Genomic DNA, 17,138 nt, shown 5'->3' with positions numbered 1-17,138 from the left:
TGTGTGTACGCACTGTGTGACATTTGCAATGTTGCACCTATGTGTGTATGCACGGTGTAACGCTTGCACTGTTGCGCCTCTGTGTATGCACTGTGTGACACTTGCACTGTTGCACATCTGTGTGTATGCACTGTGTAATGCTTTCACTGTTGCACCTCTGTGTGTACACACTGTGACACTTGTATTGTTGCGCATCTGTGTATGCACTGTGTGACACTTGCACTGTTGCACATCTGTGTGTATGCACTGTGTAATGCTTGCACTGTTGCACCTCTGTGTGTACACACTGTGACACTTGTATTGTTGCGCATCTGTGTATTCATTGTGTAACGCTTACACTGTTGCACCTCTGTGTGTACGCACTGTGTAACGCTTGCACTGTTGTGCCTCTGTGTGTACACACTGTGTAATGCTTGCACTGTTGCGCCTCTGTGTGTATGCACTGTGCAATGCTAGCACTGTTGCACCTCTGTGTGTACACAATGTGTGACACTTGCACTGTTGCGCCTGTGTGTATGCACTGTGCCACGCTAGCACTGTTGCACCTCTGTGTGTACGCACTGTGTGACACTTGCACTGTTGCACATCTGTGTGTATGCACTGTGTAGCGCTTGCACTGTTGTGCCTCTGTGTGTACGCACTGTGACACTTGCACTGTTGCGCCTCTGTGTACGCACTATGTATTCTTGCACTGTTGCGCCTCTGTGTGTATGCACTGTGACACTTGAACTGTTGCGCCTTTTTGTGTACGCACTGTGTAGCGCTTACACTGTTGTGCCTCTGAGTGTACGCACTTTGTAACCCTTGCACTGTTGCACATCTGTGTGTACGCACTGTGTAACGCTTGCACTGTTGTGCCTCTGTGTGTACGCACTGTGTAACGCTTGCACTGTTGCGCCTCTGTGTGTTTGCACTGTGTGACACTTGCACTGTTGCACCTGTGTGTGTACTAGGGGCACTGGCCACTTTTCTTGTTTTGGTTTTGGATCTGGATTGGTTTTGCTAAAACCACCCTTCTGGGTTTTGGTTTTTTTTATCTGTATTATTTGGGGAAAAAAACATAACAGCTAAAATCACAGAATTTGTGTTTTTATTGTTCTTTCACTATTATTAACCTCAATAACATTCATTTCCACTCATTTCCAGTCTATTCTGAACACCTCACAATATTGTTTTAGGCCAAAAGGTTGCACCGAGGTAGCTGGATGACTATGCTTAGAGATACGAGTGGGCGGCACAAACACATGGCCCATCCAGGAGTCGCACTGCAGTAGCAGACTGGATGGCAGTTTGAAAAACTAGGCCCCAAAGAGTACATAATGCAAAGAAAAAAAAAAAATGGAGGTGCAAGATGGAATTGCCCTTCCATTCTCATCCTCACAGAGTATTAATTTGTCCCCGCTGGAATCCACCACCACAGGTCCCTCTGTAGTTTCTGGAGGCTGGTCTTCCGAGAAGAATTGATAATTCATTTTGATGAACATCATCTTCTCCAAGTCTTGTGGAAGCAACCTCCTACGCCTTTCGCTGACAAGGTTCCCGGCTGCACTAAAAACTCTTTTGGAGTAAACACTGGAGGGGGAGCAACTTAGGTAAAATAGATTCAGTCTGTACAGGGGCTTCCAAATTGCCTCTTTTTCCTGCCAGTACAGGTACGGACTGTCTGACATGCCTACTTGGATGCTGTCACCGATGTAATCCTCCACCATTCATTCAATGGTGACAGTAGCATATGCAGTGACAGTAGACATGTCAGAAATTGTTGTCACATTCTTCAGTCCGGACCAGATGTCGAAACTTGGTCCTGCCTGCCCTACATCACCACCAGTGGGTTGGTTAGGATATCTAAGTTGTTTCCTGTCAGCCCCAGTTGTGGGAGAAAATGAAGAAGGAGCTATTGACGTGTCATGTTCCGCTTCAGCTGACAGTGTTTTCACCAGCAGGTCTTTGCACCTCTGCAGGCTTGTGTCCACTGGAAAGAGAGATACCATGTAGGCTTTAAACCTAGGAACGAGCACGGTGGCCAAAATGTAGTGGTCTGATTGCAACAGATTGACCGCCCTCGAATCCTGGGAAAGCAAATGAAGGGCTTCATCCACAAGTCCCACATACTGAGTGGAATCGCTCCGTCTTCGCTCCTCCTTCACTTTCTCCAGCTGCTTCTGCAAAAGCCTGATGAGGGGAATGACCTGACTCAAGCTGGCAGTATCTGAACTGACTTCACATATGGCAAGTTTGAAGGGCTGGAGAACCTTGCAAAACATGGAAATCATTCTCCACTGCACTTGAGTCGGGTGCATACCCCCTCCTTTGCCTATGTCGTAGGTGGATGTATAGGTTTGACTGGCCTTTTGCTGCTCATCCATTCTCTGAAGCATATAGAGGGTTGAGTTCCAGCGTGTTACAACCTCTTGCTTCTGGTGATGGCAGGGCAGGTTCAAGAGTGTTTGCTGGTGCTACAGTCTTCGGCACGCAGTCGCTGAATGGCGAAAGTGGGCCGAAATTTTTCGGGCCACCCAAAGCATCTCCTGCACTCCCCTGTCGTTTTTAAAAAAATTCTGCACCACCAAATTTATTGTGTGAGCAAAACATTGGACATGCTGGAATTTGCCCAAATGTAATGTCCGCACAATATTGGTGGCATTGTCAGATATCACAAATCCCTAGGAGAGGCTAAGTGGGGTAAGCTATTGGGCGATGATTTCCTTCAGTTTCTCTAAGAGGTTGCTGGTGGTGTGCCTCTTACTGAAACCATTGATACACAGCGTAGCCTGCCTTGGAACGAGCTGGCATTTCTGAGATGCTGCTACTGGTGACGCTGCTGTTGTTGCTGCGTAAGGTGATACATTTACCCAGTGGGCTGTCACAGTCATATAGTCATTAGTCTGCCCTGTTCCACTTGTCCACATGTCCATGGTTAAGTGGACATTGGGTACAACTGCATTTTTCAGGACACTGAGGACACTTTTTCTGACATCTCTGTACATTCTCTGTATCACCTACCTAGTGAAGTGGAATCTAGATGGAATTTGGTACCGGGGACAGACTACCTCCATCAATTGTCTAAATCCCACTGCACTAATGGCGGATACCGGATGCACGTCTAACACCAACATAGCAGTAATGGCCTCCGTTATCCGCTTTGCAACATGATGACTGCTATCGAACTTGATCCTCCTCGCTAAGGACTGTTGGAGGGTCAATTGCTTAGTAAAAGAAGTAGTGGTGTTCCTACTTCCTTTATGGGATGATGAACAACTCACAGCAGCAGTGGCAGCAGTAGGCGTAGCAATGCAGGATCCTCCGGAGGAATCCCGGATAGGAGAGTCAGTCATGCCAATGACATGTCCTGCAGGACTACTGCCGATCCTGACTGAGGATTAAATTGATGAGGAGGAAGTTGACAGTGTGGTTTGCAGGCGCTCTGGATCCAACAGGACAAAGGGATTTAGGTGTCCCTGGATTACTTATTGTCTTAGCCACAGTTTCTGAACTTGGCAGTAACTTTTATGAATGCGCTGCAGGTAACGTATAAGGGAGGATGTTCCTAGGTGGGTAACGTCCTTATCCCTACTTATTACACCTTTACATATGCAACATATGGCAAGACAGTAGTCTGGATTTGGACTGAAATATTTCCAGACCAAAGAGGTAGAATATTTGGACTTCTGCCCAGGCATGACCGTTATGGGCTTTTTCATCTCACGGACAACAACTCTTTCCCTTGGTGCCTGATTTAAACAAACCACATCACCATCAGAATCTTCCTCATCAACTTCCTCCTCAGCACCAGCTACACCAATATCCTCATCCTGTTGTACTTCAACAGTGACCTCTTCAATTTGAATATCAGCAACTGGACTGTGGGTGCTCCTTCCAGCACTTGCAGAGGGCGTGCATATGGTGGAAGGAGCCACCTCTTCACATCCAGTGCTGGGAAGGTCAGGCATCGCAACCGCCACCACAATTGGACTCTCCTTGGGGATTTGTGATATCTTAGAACGCACAGTTCTTCGCTGTGCTTTTACCAGCTTAACTCATTTAATTTTTCTAGTGAAAGGAGGGCTTCCATCGTCATGTGAAGCTGAACCACTAGTCATGAACATAGGGAAAGACCTTAGCCGTTCCTTGCCACTCCGTGTCGTAAATGGCATATTGGCAAAATTATGTTTCTCCTCAGATGATTTCAATTTATTTTTTTAAGATCATTTTACTGAACAGTTCTTTGGATCTCACCTAGAATCAACTCCAGACCTTTTACCTGCTTAATTAATAATGAAATAACGAGGGAATAGCTCACACCTGTCCATGAAATAGCTTTTGAGTTGATAGTCCCATTACTTTTGGCCCCTTAAAAAGTGGGAGGCACATATAGAAACTGTTGTAATTCCTACACCGTTCACCTGATTTGGATGTAATTACCCTCAAATTAAATCTGAAAGTCTGCAGGTAAAGCACATCTTGTTTGTTTCATTTCAAATCCATTGTGGTGGTGAATAGAGGCCAAAATATGAAAATTCTGTCAATGTCCCAATATTTATGCACCTGACTGTATATGGACAACAGTAGCCAGCAAGTCCCTATGTATATGGACAACAGTAGCGAGCCAGCCAGCCCCTATGTACCCCTGACGGACAGAGCACCCCTGAAGGACAGAGCACCCCCTGGACAACACAGCACTACAGCCAGCCAGCTCCTATGGACAGTTCAACAGCCAGCCCCTATATGGACAAGGACAACAGTAGGCAGCCAGTCCCTATGTATTGTATATGGACAAAAGTAGCCAGCCTGCCCCTATGGTCAGCATCAGCAACAGCTCCCAGCTCCCTCCCTCTTCACAGGAGCCAGCCAGCAGTACTTTATTATTTATAACTAAGTAGTAACACACAACACTGAGCAACAACCAACAGATCCAGCTCCCTAACTCTGCACACTCCACAGCCGGAATGAAAAATGGCGGCGATCACGGGACCTTTATAGAACCCAAAACCCACGAGAATCCAGCAGCGGTATGATGACGTTTTGCCTCGATTTCAGATCCGAGCCCGACGGGAAATTCTGAGCCTGACTCGGTTCCCAGCTCAGATCAGATGGAGCTCGCTCATCCCTAGCACTGTCTAATGCTTGCACTGTTGTTCCTCTGTGTGTATGCACTGTGTAATGCTTGTACTGTTGCCCCTCTATGTGTATGCACTGTGTAACGCTTGTACTGTTGCCCCTCTATGTGTATGCACTGTTGCGCCTCTGTGCGTACGCACTGTGTAATGCTTGCACTGTTGCGCCTCTGTGTGTACGCACTGTGTAATGCTTGCACTGTTGCGCCTCTGTGTGTACGCACTGTGTAATGCTTGCACTGTTGCGCCTCTGTGTGTATGCACTGTGTAACGGTTGCACTGTTGCACCTCTATGTGTACGTACTGTGTAATGCTTGCACTGTTGCGCCTCTGTGTGTATGCACTGTGTAACGGTTGCACTGTTGCACCTCTATGTGTACGTACTGTGTAATGCTTGCACTGTTGCGCCTCTGTATGTACGCACTGTGTAATGCTTGGACTGTTGCGCCTCTGTGTGTACGCACTGTGTAACGCTTGCACTGTTGCGCCTCTGTGTGTACGCACTGTGTAATGCTTGCACTGTTGCGCCTCTGTGTGTACGCACTGTGTAACGGTTGCACTGTTGCACCTCTATGTGTACGTACTGTGTAATGCTTGCACTGTTGCGCCTCTGTGTGTATGCACTGTGTAACGGTTGCACTGTTGCACCTCTATGTGTACGTACTGTGTAATGCTTGCACTGTTGCGCCTCTGTATGTACGCACTGTGTAATGCTTGGACTGTTGCGCCTCTGTGTGTACGCACTGTGTAACGCTTGCACTGTTGCGCCTCTATGTGTACATACTGTGTAATGCTTGCACTGTTGCGCCTCTGTGTGTATGTACTGTGTAATGCTTGCACTGTTGCGCCTCTGTGTGTACGCACTGTGTAATGCTTGCACTGTTGCGCCTCTGTGTGTATGTACTGTGTAACGCTTGCACTGTTGCGCCTCTATGTGTACACAGGAAGATTGACATGCTGCAGCATTTGGGGGGCGGAGCCAGTATTCTAGGAAACAGGCCATTTTGCCTGCTTCAACAAATACAACTCCATCTGCAAATGTACAGTTTATGCTATTAATCCCATACATACAGACAATCAATGAAAAATGTTTTACCTGTTACATTGTGTTAGTTTGTAGTCACTTACCTGACATACAGTAACCAGCCAGGGGTCACTGCCATGCTCTGTATATCCATGTACAACATACACCGTCTTTTTGCTGCAGTCAAAGTTTGATTCACGCAGTGAAGACAGATTTTTTGCACTGACAATCTGCAGAGAAAAAATAGTTTTCCGGGGTCAATTCATTATTATCTCAGAAATGAAGTAGATCCTCTTAGCGGGGAGTAGGGGTCATGTATAGATGGAAATGAGAGCACAAGCTCAGGAGCCTTTTCCTATTGTTATTACATCACACAGTCTCCTGGCACAGAGCATAGTTCTCTCTGGATGGTGGGAGGATCGGATGATGGGGGAATAATGGGAGGATGATGTGGAGACGATCACAGGATGATGGGGAGAGGATGTGATGATGATCATAGGACAATGATGAACAGATTGTGGGAGAATATTGGGAGGATGATTATGGCACACGGATGAGTTATGTACAGATGTGTCCTCTTGCATCATTTCTGATCTCACTACAATTCTGCGCATACATCTCATCATGCTATTAGCCATGGATGCGTGCACTAAGCACACGGCATAGTGCAGCAATGTTCACACCATGCAATGCTATGGAGTCACAAATGCAAACGCAGCATGTGTACCCGCCTGTGGGTATGCATTCCGCGCCATACATGGCGTCATTTGCTGCGGAAGCGGTAGAGATGCTAGAGGACACATCTGTATGATTGGGACCATCATGGGAGGATGATGGGGAAATGATGGACATGTGATTGAAGTATGAAATGATGGACAGATGATGGAAGGATGATGGGCAGATGATTGTAGGAGTATGGGGAAATGATGGACAGTGATGGAAGATTGATGGGCAGATGATGGAAGGGTGATGGACAATGATGGGTGAATGATAAGAAGATTTTTATGGGACAATGATGGGTGGATGATGGGTGGATGATAGACAGAAGATGAGATTACAATGGGATGATGATGGGACAGTGATGGAAGATTGATGGGCAGATGATGGAAGGGTGATTGGCAATGATGGGTGAATGATAAGAAGATTTTTATGGGACAATGATGGGCAGATGATGGAAGATTTATGGGCAGATGATTGGAGGCTAATTGACAGATAATGGAACGATGATAGAAAATTTATGACACTTAGAGGGGTATTCAATATGAAACGTTAACTTCACTGTCGAAGTTAACGTTTCATATCGGAGTTTTTACCTGCGTTAAAGTATCGGGCGCGCTCCCGCTTATGCCCGTATTCGATATAAAATTAACGAAAACGGGAAACTCCGAAGTTGGGTTTGCGTAAAGTTACGAATTTTTCCTTAAAAAAAATTGTAAGACCCCCCTAAAGTTGTAAAACCATGGGTGATCACTATGGGTACCCCCGTTTTAGCCTTTAATTGAAAGTCGGGGATTTAAATAGCCGCAGCAGGTGTTGTTTTCCCGACATTGAAGAAGTGATGCAGAAGAGCAATTAGGTTATTTTTTTCGTTTTTTTAAGTGGTCCCATCAAATTTGGGGTACATGAGAATGGGTACTAGCATATTTTTAAGTCCCTAAAGTAAGTTTTTAAAAATTCTGCATTTGTGCACCTGCCGCTATAAATCTATTCTACAAAACGCCTGCCGCATACTTGCAGAATAGCCCTGAACCTATTTCCTTATTGTTAAACAATTTTTTCCCATTTTTTTTTTTTTCACCTCAATTTTTCAATTAATTTTTTGGGGTGTCCCTATTTTTTTTTTTAACTTTTTTTTTTTTTTACACAGTTCTTTTTTAAATGTCATTTCCAGGGGTGCAGGCTATTTTTTTTAAGCCTGCACCCCTAAACCCCAATTCTGCATTTTTTTTCGACACCTATTCAATGGTGAAAAGTTATCCCCGTTTTTTATCAGAGACTTTTCAAAACTGCGATAAGTCTTTGATATTGAATACAGTGTAAAACTAAAACCTGCGATAATGACGTCATAGCTCCGATATTAACGCAAAAACTATGTTATCGCTCCCATATTGAATACCCCTGTTAATGGATTCCATCTTCATTTTTCTAAGGAGCATTTGACTAGAGTCTGAGCATCTTATTGTATTCTATCTTTATCATTTGCCGTTTGCTAGAGTGATGAGAGATAGTGGGTGGGTACAAAAGTACCCGGGCCTGTCTGTGGGCCAAGGCTTTCAGGTTGGTGCCCCCAAGCTAGCACAACCACATCTCCCCTCAGTGGCAGCACAACGATGAATGGCCATGACCTAATATGGCCATTGACCCCCCACTATTGGGACCCAACTGAGCTCGTCATGACCCTTTATGTGTTTACAGGAATAAAATAACCTATATGCAATCAGATCAGTGTAATGCTCACAGTTTCACAGATGAGTCTAGAAGAAAGTCAGTACATTAGTGAGGACATGGCAGAATATAGAACAGACAAAGTCACAATGGGAGAAGGAGGATGTAGGCAGCAGGAAACCACAAGTATATAGTGGAAGGAGCAGGGTATCCCAGCAGCACAGAGTATATGAGGAGGACATGATTCATTTTATTTAAAACTTGCAACATAAAATATAAATAAATACATAAAATAGAATATACATAACCAAGAAAAACATAAGTAACCATAATATTTCATCATATTAAATCCCCACAAAAAGATAAATAATACAAACAACTGAACCTACCACCTATATACAATCCTCTCTTTCCAAAGGAAAACTAAGCAAGGATTTAAATACACTCCTAAACTATCTACATCACACACTAACCTATCAAAACTTAACCTACCATTACCCTTCACCAGTATCTAATACCTATAGGTAGATGTACAGGTCCTCATACACCTTCCCTTTTTTGCTTAGTTTGGCATGAGATGCCAGCACGGCTTAGACGCTCCATGACGAGTAGCAATTGGATGAATCCTAATTTTTTTTTCCCTGCAAAAGTATTTATATAAATTAGAAGATTAAAGTAGCAAATTTTAAGAAAAATCACAAGGCGTGACTAATTCATAGATTCAAAGGCATGGCACATTTAGATATATGGCTAGATTTTAAGAAAGGTGTATGTGGACACATCTGTATGTAAACCTTTCCATCAAAAAAAATCATAACATCAAAAATCTACGGGGGAGTGAAGGAAGTAAAAGAACCCATAGATGGACATAGAAAAGACTGTCTACCACCCACTCAAGGGGGCTTCAACTGATCCAACCAATGAGACCAGCTGACAGCATCCAGCCTTTTCTTATCAAGATACATCATCCACTTCACCTCTTGTAGAATTAAACCGACCACCTCTTCACAAGGGAGGACCTTTTTCCTTATGGTAACATGACACCGTGCATTCCATGTGTGAAATCTAACCGCTAAACTAACTAAATTAATCATGTTCAATTTAAATCCACCATACCTTGTGACTGCCTCATAAGCCCACTCAGGGTAACTGAGACCCAAAAGGCACGAGATACCAATGGCCCCTGATACCGCCTCATAAACTTTTACATTAAAGGGACACTCAAGCAGGAAATGGTCCATCGTTTCCTCTACCCCTGGACACTCCTCCCGCGGGCAACCACAATCACTGGCACTCTGCCACCTGAGGTTCCTTCCAACATAAAGCTATACATGAAAAGAGAGCCAAGAATTATCTTTAAACATCTGCAGTATTCTCTGGGAGTTAATCTGGCCCGAAGCGCCATCGTCTGGACAGTACCTCAGTGACAGCAGGACACGGAAGTGTGTCTGCAAAATTATTTTCTCCCCCCTCCCTTCTGGAAATGTTTTTGACTTCCCCCCCACTTTCACATCATATTGCCTTATCACCTTTAAGCTCTGGATGACGTAGATCGGGAGGTAACCATGCCGATTCCGAAAGCTTCTCACTTGACCTCCCTCTATCCACAAACTGTGGAAGGGAGACACACAAAATCTGAATCCCTCTACCCACCGTGGGGGGAGTATCTAAAAACATACTCCCAATGTTTAGTTTTAAAAAGGCTGTTAGAAAAAAAAAACAACCGGGTTTACCATGTCTAAACCCCTGTCTTTCCTTGGTCTGTAGGTGTTGCCCTTCTTGACTATATTGATCCTATTCCCCCACAACAGCAGGAAGAACAAGGAATTCAATCTGGACCACATAGATTGAGGCAAAAAGCACACATAACTGACATACAAAAAATAGGAATCGGTTAAGTTTTGCACAGGTCAACCTTTTCCCTCGAATATAACTTCCATCTTTTCATCCCAATTTAGGAAGGCATAATCACCATTGTCAGATTTGATGCCTAGAATTTTTATTTTCTGACTAACCTGAGGGAAACTGTCCAGAAGCTAGAACTCATCACCGTCTTCCCCCATCCAGAAAACTTCACACTTCTCATGATTTACCCTGGACAAGGCCTCAGAGTATTCACAGATTAGGTGTTCCACATCATGAGCCTCTGTCTGTGAAGACAGAACAACCATGATGTCATCTGCATAGGCCACCACTGTCACGAACAGGTCTGTGTGTTACCGGAGATCACGGACCTTACTTGTCCAGGCACTCTGGCAGGGTACCTTCAGCGGGGGTGCTGGCTTCTGGAGGTAGTGCTGGTCCAGGTGATAACTCAGGGAAGTGGGCAGGAGAGCTGGCTGGTGGTTTTACTGGCAGTGCTCCAGCGCTATTGACCACGGGGGGCTGCCATCTTGGATTTGGACAGGTGACGTGGTTGAGCCAATCCAGTCACTGCACATTCCTAAGAGTCCTAGCAACCAATCCTGCACCATCCCATGGTATATAAGGGCTGTCTGGACATCCTTTCTTTCTTTGCTGCAGCTCATTAACAGTTTATTTGCAGTCTGCATGCCATTAACACAGTGTCAGTTCCAGCTGTTCCACCTCTGGTTCCAGTTACTGTATGCACCTTCCTGTTTACCTACCCAGCTGGAGGTCCTGCCATCCCCGGGGTTCAAGTGTTCCTTCCAGATCGATCGCAGTTCCAGTGTCTAATATAATCCATGTCTTTTCTATATTACAGACAGAGTTTCCAACATTGAATTTCTTATTCATGAATAACACCCCCCTAAGACCGACTTCTTTTCAGTGTCTTTTCAGTGTCAGCAAACCGTTTCACGGACATCACCTGTGTCCAATCCTGTCTCCACTCTTTACTCTTCTGATGAAGGGATCAATTTCAAAAAGTATAATAGGGGGCTCCAGGGCCAACCCTGACGGACACCAGAGCCCACACCAAAGTGGGATCCACCCAACCATTTACAAGTGGGAAGATTTTGGCCTAACGATAAATAGTCTGCAACCAATTCAACACCCACTATGGAAGACCATACCATTTCAGTAGGGCCCAAAGGTACTCATAGTTTACCCGGTCAAAGGCCTTAGACTGATCCAATGCCAGTAGTACTTTCCCGTCTTCTCAGCCCTGCACCGCTCAATGGCTTTCCAGACACCAAGAACAGCACTAAAGGTACTACAACCCTTTACCGGGCAGTGCTGAGAAGGTGAAAGCAACAGCTTCAAAAAATTCCTATTAAACAGTACTTTTGCCAGAATCTTCCTGTCCGAATTAAGAAGGGCTGTGGGGCACCAGTTCTCAATACAAGATCGGTCCTTTCCTTTAGACAGTAAATTAAGTGTGGATAACCACATGGAAGGAGGTAGAATTCCCTCATCCAGGCTCTCATTAAAAACTTCCACTAGGCAGGGAATTAGGAGGCCTGAAAAGATCCTATAAAACTCAGATGTTAATCCATCTGGTACTGGTGACTTTTGGGGGTTTAACCCCTCTATTGCTTTTATAACTTCACCTGCTGTTACAGTATACCACTCTCTAAAGAGTCAAGAGACAGCTTCAAGATTCAGACCTGGTGTCACCCTCAGAAATTCCTCCATCCTCTCTCTGACAAATGAGTGCTCAGACAAAACCATGATCAGAGAACTCCACCAACCTCACCCCTGAGGATGAGATTTTAGGAGACTCCTTAACAAAGACTCCGTAACAAAAATTCTACCTATTCTAGACATATGGCTGTCGCTAAAATAAGTGAAATCCATGAGTCAGGGGAGTGACGAATATGCACATCTATCAGACCAGCCTGACTAACCATACTAACTAGAAAATGGGAATCAGGGCCCAGAGGTCCCCTTGTACCTCCCCTGTCCTTTGGTCTAACAATGGTTTTAAAATCACCAACATAGATAACCTGATGAGCCGTAAAAGGAAAGGTTTAATCTCCATAAAGAGCCATTTCCTACCCCAGGACATCTGCGGCCCATAAACTTTGATCAACCATAGGCCCTTCATGTTGATATCCAAAATCATACATCTACCTGCCTGCAAATCTATAACCTTGCATACAGTTACCATGTCAGTAAAAAGTACTGCCACCCCACCGTATGATTTGGCCACAAGAGACCACTAAGAAGGATCCCTCCTCCACTCATTTTGCTTTCTGGAGGATGTCCAATTTACTAATCGTAGTCTCTTGCAAAAACAAAAAATCAACCTCAACCGTGTTGAAAAAAATCAAAGGCCAACCTACGAGCGAGCTTGGAAACTATGGAAGCCACATTAATCGTGGCACATCTTATAGGATGCGGTACATCATGTTTATATTAGGGGTGTGCACCTGCCACTTTTCGTGTTTTAGATCTGGATCTTTCTTCGTGTTTTGGAGCTGGATTGTTTTTGCCAAAACCACCCTTCTGTGTTTTGGGTTCTGGGTTTTGTGTTTTGAATCTGTATTTTTTGGGGAAAAAAAGCATAAAAACAGCTAAAATCACAGAATTGTTTTTTTTGTTTTTGTTCCTACGCTATTAACCTCAATAACATTAATTTCAACTCATTTCAGTCTATTCTGAACACTTTACACCTCACTATATTGTTTTTAGGCCAAAAGGTAGCACCGAGGTAGCTGGATGACTATGCTAAGTGACACAAGTGGGTGGCACAAACACGTGGCCCATCTAGGAGTGGCAGACAGGATGGCATTTTGAAAAACTAAGCCCCAAAGAGTACATAATGCAAAGAAAAAAAAAGGTGCAAGATGGAAATGTCCTTGGGCCCTCCCACCCACCCTTATGTTGTATAAACAGGACATGCACACTTTAACAAACCAATCATTTCAGCGCCAGGGTCTGCCACACGACTGTGTATGAAATGATTGGTTCGTTTTAGCCCCCACTAAACAAGCTGACAATTAATCTGTCCCTGCACAAACTGGCTCTACGGAGGCAAGATGTCGTCCTCATCCTCCTTATCTACCAATTCTTCACCCTCTTCAGTGTTATCCTCATCCTCACATCCCCGTTGGAATCCACCACCACAGGTCCCTCTGTACTTTCTGGATTCTGGTCTTCCTGGAAGAATTGATAATTCATTTTGATGAACATCATCTTCTCCACATTTTGTGGAAGCAACCTCCTACGCCTTTCGCTGACAAGGTTCCCGGCTGCACTAAACACTCTTTTGGAGTAAACACAAGGGGTGACAACTTAGGTAAAATAGAGTCAGTTTGTACAGGGGCCTCCGTGGATGCTATCACCGATGTAATCCTCCTCCATTCTATCAATGGTGACAGTATCATATGCAATGACAGTAGACATGTCAGAAATTGTTGGCAGGTCCTTCAGACCGGACCGTGACTTATGACATAGGCGTACGCTTGGCGCTGCTACAGCGCACACAAATAGAAAAAAAAAATGTTTTTATTGCACTTGGGGGGAGAACCCCTGATACACAGAGCACCCCTTGGACAACACTACAGCACCTCTTTAGGACTACAGCCTTTATGGGACACTGGGCCTGATTCATAGCCGGACGCTCTGACAGAGCGCTCGCTCTGAATCAGGGCCGGCCTTCTGTTTTTTTCGAACGGCTTCCTGGCCACTCGCATAGCTGTGGGTGACCACCCAAGACCATCGCGACCATAGGGCTTGCAACGAGAGCCTTGTAGTAGGATGCACACTTGGCACTGCTAATTTGTTGATGCACGTGTGGCTACTGCGCGCACACAATTCACAAACACGGAAAAAAAATATTTTTTATTTTTTTTGGAATGCACTTTGGGCGTTATAGCACCCTTTAACAGATGAGCCAGCCGGCCCTTGATTTATGACACAGGCGCATGCTTGGCGCTGCTACTTTGTTGATGTACGTGTGGCTACTGCGCACACAATTTACAAACACAGAAAAGAAGAATTTTTAATTTTTTTTGGAGCGCACTTTGGGGGTTACACCACCCTTTAACAGACGAGCCAGCCGGCCCTTGATTTATGACACAGGCGCATGCTTGGCGCTGCTACTTTGTGAATTGTGTGGGCTGTAGCCACATGTGCATCAACAAACACCAAAAAATAATTGTTTATTTTGCACTTGGGGGCAGCACCCCTGATGGACAGATCACCCCCTGGACAACACTACAGCACCCCTTTAGGCAGGGGCGCCGAGAGGAGGGGAGGGGGTACATTTTACCTGGGCCCGGTCCTGGCAGGGGGTCCAGGCCGCCTGCAGCACACCATGTTTTTTTTTCCAACCTATTTTCTTTTGTATATCCCTTTAATAAATAATTGCTGGCGGAAGCGGGCGGCGGTTCGAGAAGTGGGTCAGCATCTCCATAAAAGGAACGACCAGCACACCTTCATATAAATGCAAAGTATTCTGTATTGTGCATGCTTAAATTAAGCATATCACATATTAAAGTGCATAGTGCAAAAAAGCCTATACTTAACAGACTTCATAAGGACCATATGGAGCCATAGTGTTAAAGCAAGAGCAGCCCGACAGCCATTTCGGTGTTTAGCAGCACCGCCATCACGGGACACAACACCAACTAAGGTGTACAACCAAAGTAAATACATATAAAGGGCAAAACGCCCACCCAATGCGTGACAATAATTAAGAACAATACTCACCTGCTATAGAAAATCAGTCAGTCTCAAAAGAGACACATGCATGTAGCGTCTTAACCACCAGAAAACCCGTAAGTGACGCGTGCGTGTCAGGGGTAATGATAAACTGAATATAGCGTTTATCATTACCCCTGACACGCACGCGTCACTTCCAGGTTTTCTGGTGGTTAAGACGCTGCATGCATGTGTCTCTTTTGAGACTGACTGATTTTCTATAGCAGGTGAGTATTGTTCTTAATTATTGTCACGCATTGGGTGGGCGTTTTGCCCCTTATGTACTCTTACTTTTCTTGTACACCTTAGTGTTAAAGCAAGGGCAGCCCGACACAACATCAACTATGACTCCATATGGTCCCTGTGAAGTCTGTTAAGTATAAGCTTTTTTTGCTCTATGGCCTGATTCAGATCCGCTCACTTGGGGCTCGCAGCAAAACGGGGTGGCTGTCGATGTTGATCGACAGCTCGCCCCATTTTGAAGGTGGGTCGGGGTGGGGTGGCTGCACAAATGGAGGCGTTCTAGAAGGAACGCCTGCCATGTGTGAGCCGCCCTACAGACATCACAAGTGATGTCAGTACTGAGCTTCCGGCTCTATTAGAGCAGGAAGCTCACTGGGGCTTGCAGTGGATGAGACCCTACCACAAGGGTCTCGTCGCAAGTCCGATAATCGCGACCATCGCCAGGCTGCCCGCTAAAGCTGTGGGTGGTCACCCACAGCTTAGTGAGCGGCCTGGAGGTCGGGTTTAAAAAAAAAAAACAACCTTGATTCAGAGCATGCGCTCGCAAATAGCGATCGCCTCTGAATCAGGGCCTATGTACTTTAATATGTGACTGAAGGTACCTTTTAGGAAGCGGATATGCTTTACTTAAAAATGCACAATACAGAATACTTTGCATTTATATGAAGGTGTGCTGGTCGCTCCTTTTTATAGAGATCCTGCTGTGATTTATTTATGACTGAGCACTCACCACCTTATATTTATTGTGAGGGTGCGATGCTTGTTGCTCATATATATATATATATTTTATATATATGTAACTGCAGTCGGACGGCACTCACAGTATAACTTGAATAACAAAGGCCTTCCAAAAGAATCCCATCACACAGAGGGCCTGATTCAGAGCCGGACGCTCTGACCAGAGAGCTCGCTCTGAATCAGGGTCGTCCCTCTTAGTTTTTAGAGCTGCCTCCTGGCCACTCGTATAGCTGTGGGTGACCACCCACAGCTATAGCGAGTGGCCAAAAAGATGGTCGCAATGGTCAAGACCATCGTGACCTTCAGGCTTGTGACAAGACCCTTGTGGTAGGGTCTCGTTGCCACAAGCCCTGGAGTGCTTTCGGCTCTATCAGATGTGATGTGATGTCAGTGGGGCCGGCCCCAGACAGTAGGCATTCCCATGGGAACACCTCCGTCTGGCCCAAAGGGGGTGTGCTGTCACTCAACATCAACAGCACACCCCTTTGTAGCGAGACCCATAGCAACGGCTTGCCCATAACTATCCGGGTCACGCGCACGACGGAGCCGGGTCCGTTGTGCACATGCGCAATGGGCTAACATCGACACGCTTGCGAGCACTCAGCGCTCACGAGCGGGTCTGAATTAGGCCCACAGCCCCTATGGACAACAGCACCATAGCACAACACAGCCAGCCCTAACTCCCACCCTCCCTCTTCACTGTCCACAGCCGGATTAAGAAATGGCACAGACACAAGGAACTTTTATAGAATCCAAAACCCACAAGATCAGACAGCGGGATGATGATGTTTTGCCTCGATTTCAGGTCCGAGTCAGGCGGCAAAACTTGAGCCTGACTCGGATCAGGGGGGCTCGGATTCCATAAATCCGAACCCGCATATCCCTAGTTTATAGGTTATAAAAAGCAAGACCTTGCTTTTGCCTTGTGCCAAGAAAACACAAGATCAAAAGAAAAACCTCAACCCTGCACACCAACCCCCTTCTGGCCAGCTGTCAGGACGCGGCATGGGATCGGCCGCTACTCA

The 17,138-nt window shown here is 45.5% G+C and overlaps 1 protein-coding gene across 3 annotated transcripts in view; it reads right to left on the bottom strand.

Annotated features, from left to right (window-relative positions):
- Positions 1-17,138, bottom strand: part of LOC148430836 (pancreatic lipase-related protein 2-like) — a 167,456-nt gene that overhangs the window by 92,942 nt on the left and 57,376 nt on the right. For all 3 annotated transcript variants that reach the window (XM_088466440.1, XM_088466439.1, XM_088466441.1), the window contains one exon: positions 6,243-6,368. In XM_088466440.1, coding sequence (XP_088322566.1) covers positions 6,243-6,368 — 126 coding nt within the window. The remainder of the gene's footprint in view (positions 1-6,242; positions 6,369-17,138) is intronic.

The sequence above is a fragment of the Taudactylus pleione genome, unplaced genomic scaffold, assembly GCF_031769625.1.
Source record: "Taudactylus pleione unplaced genomic scaffold, aTauple2 ptg003137l, whole genome shotgun sequence".
Lineage (NCBI taxonomy): Eukaryota > Metazoa > Chordata > Amphibia > Anura > Myobatrachidae > Taudactylus > Taudactylus pleione.
The sequence above is the reverse complement of the archived record's forward strand: the minus strand, read 5'-3'. Positions and strand labels throughout refer to the sequence as shown.